At 37.9% G+C, this 3018-nt stretch overlaps 1 protein-coding gene across 1 annotated transcript in view; it reads right to left on the reverse strand.

Annotated features, from left to right (window-relative positions):
* Positions 1 to 3018, reverse strand: part of kif20bb (kinesin family member 20Bb) — a 16137-nt gene that overhangs the window by 11431 nt on the left and 1688 nt on the right. Inside the window, exons 7-16 of the mRNA XM_016569577.1 lie at positions 2838 to 3010; positions 2563 to 2674; positions 2400 to 2471; positions 2177 to 2326; positions 1880 to 2042; positions 1531 to 1785; positions 1301 to 1437; positions 978 to 1107; positions 447 to 651; positions 310 to 371 (exon numbers count right to left, since the gene is read on the reverse strand). Coding sequence (XP_016425063.1) covers positions 310 to 371; positions 447 to 651; positions 978 to 1107; positions 1301 to 1437; positions 1531 to 1785; positions 1880 to 2042; positions 2177 to 2326; positions 2400 to 2471; positions 2563 to 2674; positions 2838 to 3010 — 1459 coding nt within the window. The remainder of the gene's footprint in view (positions 1 to 309; positions 372 to 446; positions 652 to 977; positions 1108 to 1300; positions 1438 to 1530; positions 1786 to 1879; positions 2043 to 2176; positions 2327 to 2399; positions 2472 to 2562; positions 2675 to 2837; positions 3011 to 3018) is intronic.

Raw genomic sequence — 3018 nt, forward strand, 5'->3', positions numbered from 1 at the left:
TTCTGTAATCAGCGGTAAATCTCCATCACCTGGGGGCTTTCACATTGAGCAGCATTAACTACACAGAGCCGTTGTTCTCTGACGAGCTGCGCAAAAAATCGCGCGAATATGAACGTGGTGTTGCGCAGCTCGTCAGTGAACAACGGCTCTGTGTAGTTAATGCTGCTCAATGTGAAAGCCCGCAGGTGATGGAGATTTACCGCTGATTACAGAACCAGCTTTTCTGACAAGATGCGCGTTAAATATCGCATGCGATTTATCGTGCAGCCCTACCTTAGACGTTTAAAAGAAAACTTTAGTTCAAATTACTCTATTTGCTTGGAGAAGCTGGTCATTTGATTCCTGCATTTGAACACACATTGCTTCAAACTCTGAAATGAGAAAATATAATTAGACTTATGTCATAAAACACCGAGCTTTCCCCCCTTCATGGCAACTGAACACACCTTTAGTTTTAAGACTGAGATGTTGTTGGCTTTTGAGAAGCTCCTCTCTCATCTCCTCCAGCTCTGTCCTCAGATGACTAATTGTTCTGGGTGATTCAGGGACATTTGTCAAGCAATTCTGTACTGCCTCTGCATCTCCTTTTATCTTAGCTAAATCATCTCGCATTGCCTCGATCATGCTGTCCAAAAGCTCAATCTTAGCCTCCTAGAATGATGCGGAGAAGAAAAAAAAATACATATTTTCCAATGGCATTTCAATGTCAAATGTGTGCCATGATACAGACATGATAGAATTCGCTATTTTCCCCTTGTACCTATAAAATGCATCAAGATTTATATAGATCAGTCTATCTAAAGTCATAAAATCACAATGAATACAATGACGCAAAAATGTTGTCACTGAACCAACCAAAAAATGTTTTCAAAAGACAGCAGAAATAACAGCTATATTCACATAGGTTTTAACAGTGGACATAAATGGCACTTGATCTTGCCCTCTTTTTCTTATTAGAGGAAGCCCTCTGCAATTACCTTTGCAGCATTATCATCACTGCTATCAGTGGCAATTTCACCGATAGTTCTGTTGACCAGATTCTTCAGTATCTCAAGCCTCCTTTCCGCTCTTTCCTCAACAATTTCTTTCTCTCTTTGAAGACGTTCACTGAAACATTGAAAAAAAGGCAACATACATTAATGCATCTTCAATAAATATAAGAGAAATTCATAAAAATGATTTGCATCCACTGACTACTGTGTCAGATTCACTAAAATAATTAAAAGAGTGTCACAAAAACTGCCAAAAAAAAATCTGTGCTGAACACAATTTGAATGAATGAATGTATTGTTTGACTTACTTGTAGTCTTTTTCCATGTTAGAAAACAGCTCCATATACTCTGCAGTGACTTCCTCACGAATACGAGTTTCCATAGTTAATTTTTCAGACTCTTCTTTGGACAGCTTCTCTTGGAGCTCTTCAATTTTCAACTGAAGCTGTGTTGAATGTATCATATTAGCATATTATATAGTCTAAAATAACATTGAAAACGAAAACAATTATTGAAACTGAAAAAATACCTTGAATACCTCACACAGCTCTTGACTTTCTGTAGCCTCTAGGACAGTGTTGTCCTCCATGCTCTCACTCTCCTCATCGTCATCCTCACCCATTTCTTCATCATCTTCATCCTCCTGCACATCCTCTAGGCTCATCTCCCAGCCCATGAGCGAGCTTCTCCTGGTCCAATCCTTCTTGTCAGCATTATTGATTATCATGGACACATCTCTGGCAGATCTCTTGAGTGCAAAGCTAGGAGCTGGTTTAGGGTTGTGGACCACCACCTATAAGGGCAAAAGGTAAAACAACAAAATGAATAAACAGCAAAGAGAGAAAAAATGCCTGATAATTCAATATCAAATAAAGGTTCCTGCAAACCTTCTGAGCCACTGCTGAGAACTTGAGGACATTCAGGGTTTCATCATATACTGAGGCACACTGGTTTATGTTGATGATCATGCAGGCTTTTCCACGGCCACAGAAAAAACCCTGCAAATAATGTGTGAGTTTGCTCTCTCTGAAGGGGATATGCTGATGAAACCTGTGCAAAAAGACATATTAGTTGCGTTCTAAGTCCCAATTTCAACGGGAAATTCAAAGGACTAATGAAACAGAAGACAAATGCATCTAATGCAGCCCGCAAATTAGTTGTTTTAAAAGTGGACATTTTCTCACTTGGTTTGTGTTTGGTTGAGCCTCAGAGCACTGATGCATTTCCCTAGCGTTAGCAAGGAAGTGTTGATGTTTCCAGCTTCTTTTAAGCGGTCTCCTCGGTTCTGAGTCTTTGCACATCGCTCAGATCCAGCCAAATCACATAATGACAGCCTTTAAAAATAAGTTAATTAATGACTAAATCAATGATTCCATGTTAAAGCATGTTAGTATTGAGGTCACCTACTCGCTAATTGTCTGAACCCGAGGAACACCCACATCTTCAATACGCAAGATCCGAATGGAAAATATACTGTGGCTATGGAGAAAATGTATGTGTTATATCATTTCAAAACATAATAAAATTATCAAGTTAAATATTAACACTACAGTGATTTAAAATGAAGCACCTTCTGCTAGAGACATTGTTGAGCTTGGTGGATGAAAAACTTTGATTTTTCCTTCCGATTTTCACAACTTTTAATGCTTCCTCTGCACTGTTAACGTTAACCCATTTTAGATCTGGAGGGAAAAAAATATTCAGACAAAATGTATAAATAATCAAAGCTGTATTTATTATAAAAAGTATATGCTGATAATTCATAAAATATTTTTTTTATAAAATACTTAAATGTAAACATTTATTCAATTATTATTATTTTCAAGCCAGAAAACAGTTAGTTACCTTTGACAAAAGCATTGCCTTTAACATCTTGGGCTAGCCGCAAAACATTCCTTCTGTGAGAGCCATTTGGAACAACATCAAGCAGATCATGGATGTTTTCATTGTAGATTTCACAAAAGGAGACCCACACAGAGAATTTAACACGAGAGGTGTCATCCAAACAGACACTGTCCCTATTTGA

The sequence above is a fragment of the Sinocyclocheilus rhinocerous genome, unplaced genomic scaffold (genome assembly GCF_001515625.1).
Source record: "Sinocyclocheilus rhinocerous isolate Xijiao unplaced genomic scaffold, SAMN03320098_v1.1 scaffold2216, whole genome shotgun sequence".
NCBI classification, from domain to species: Eukaryota; Metazoa; Chordata; class Actinopteri; order Cypriniformes; family Cyprinidae; genus Sinocyclocheilus; species Sinocyclocheilus rhinocerous.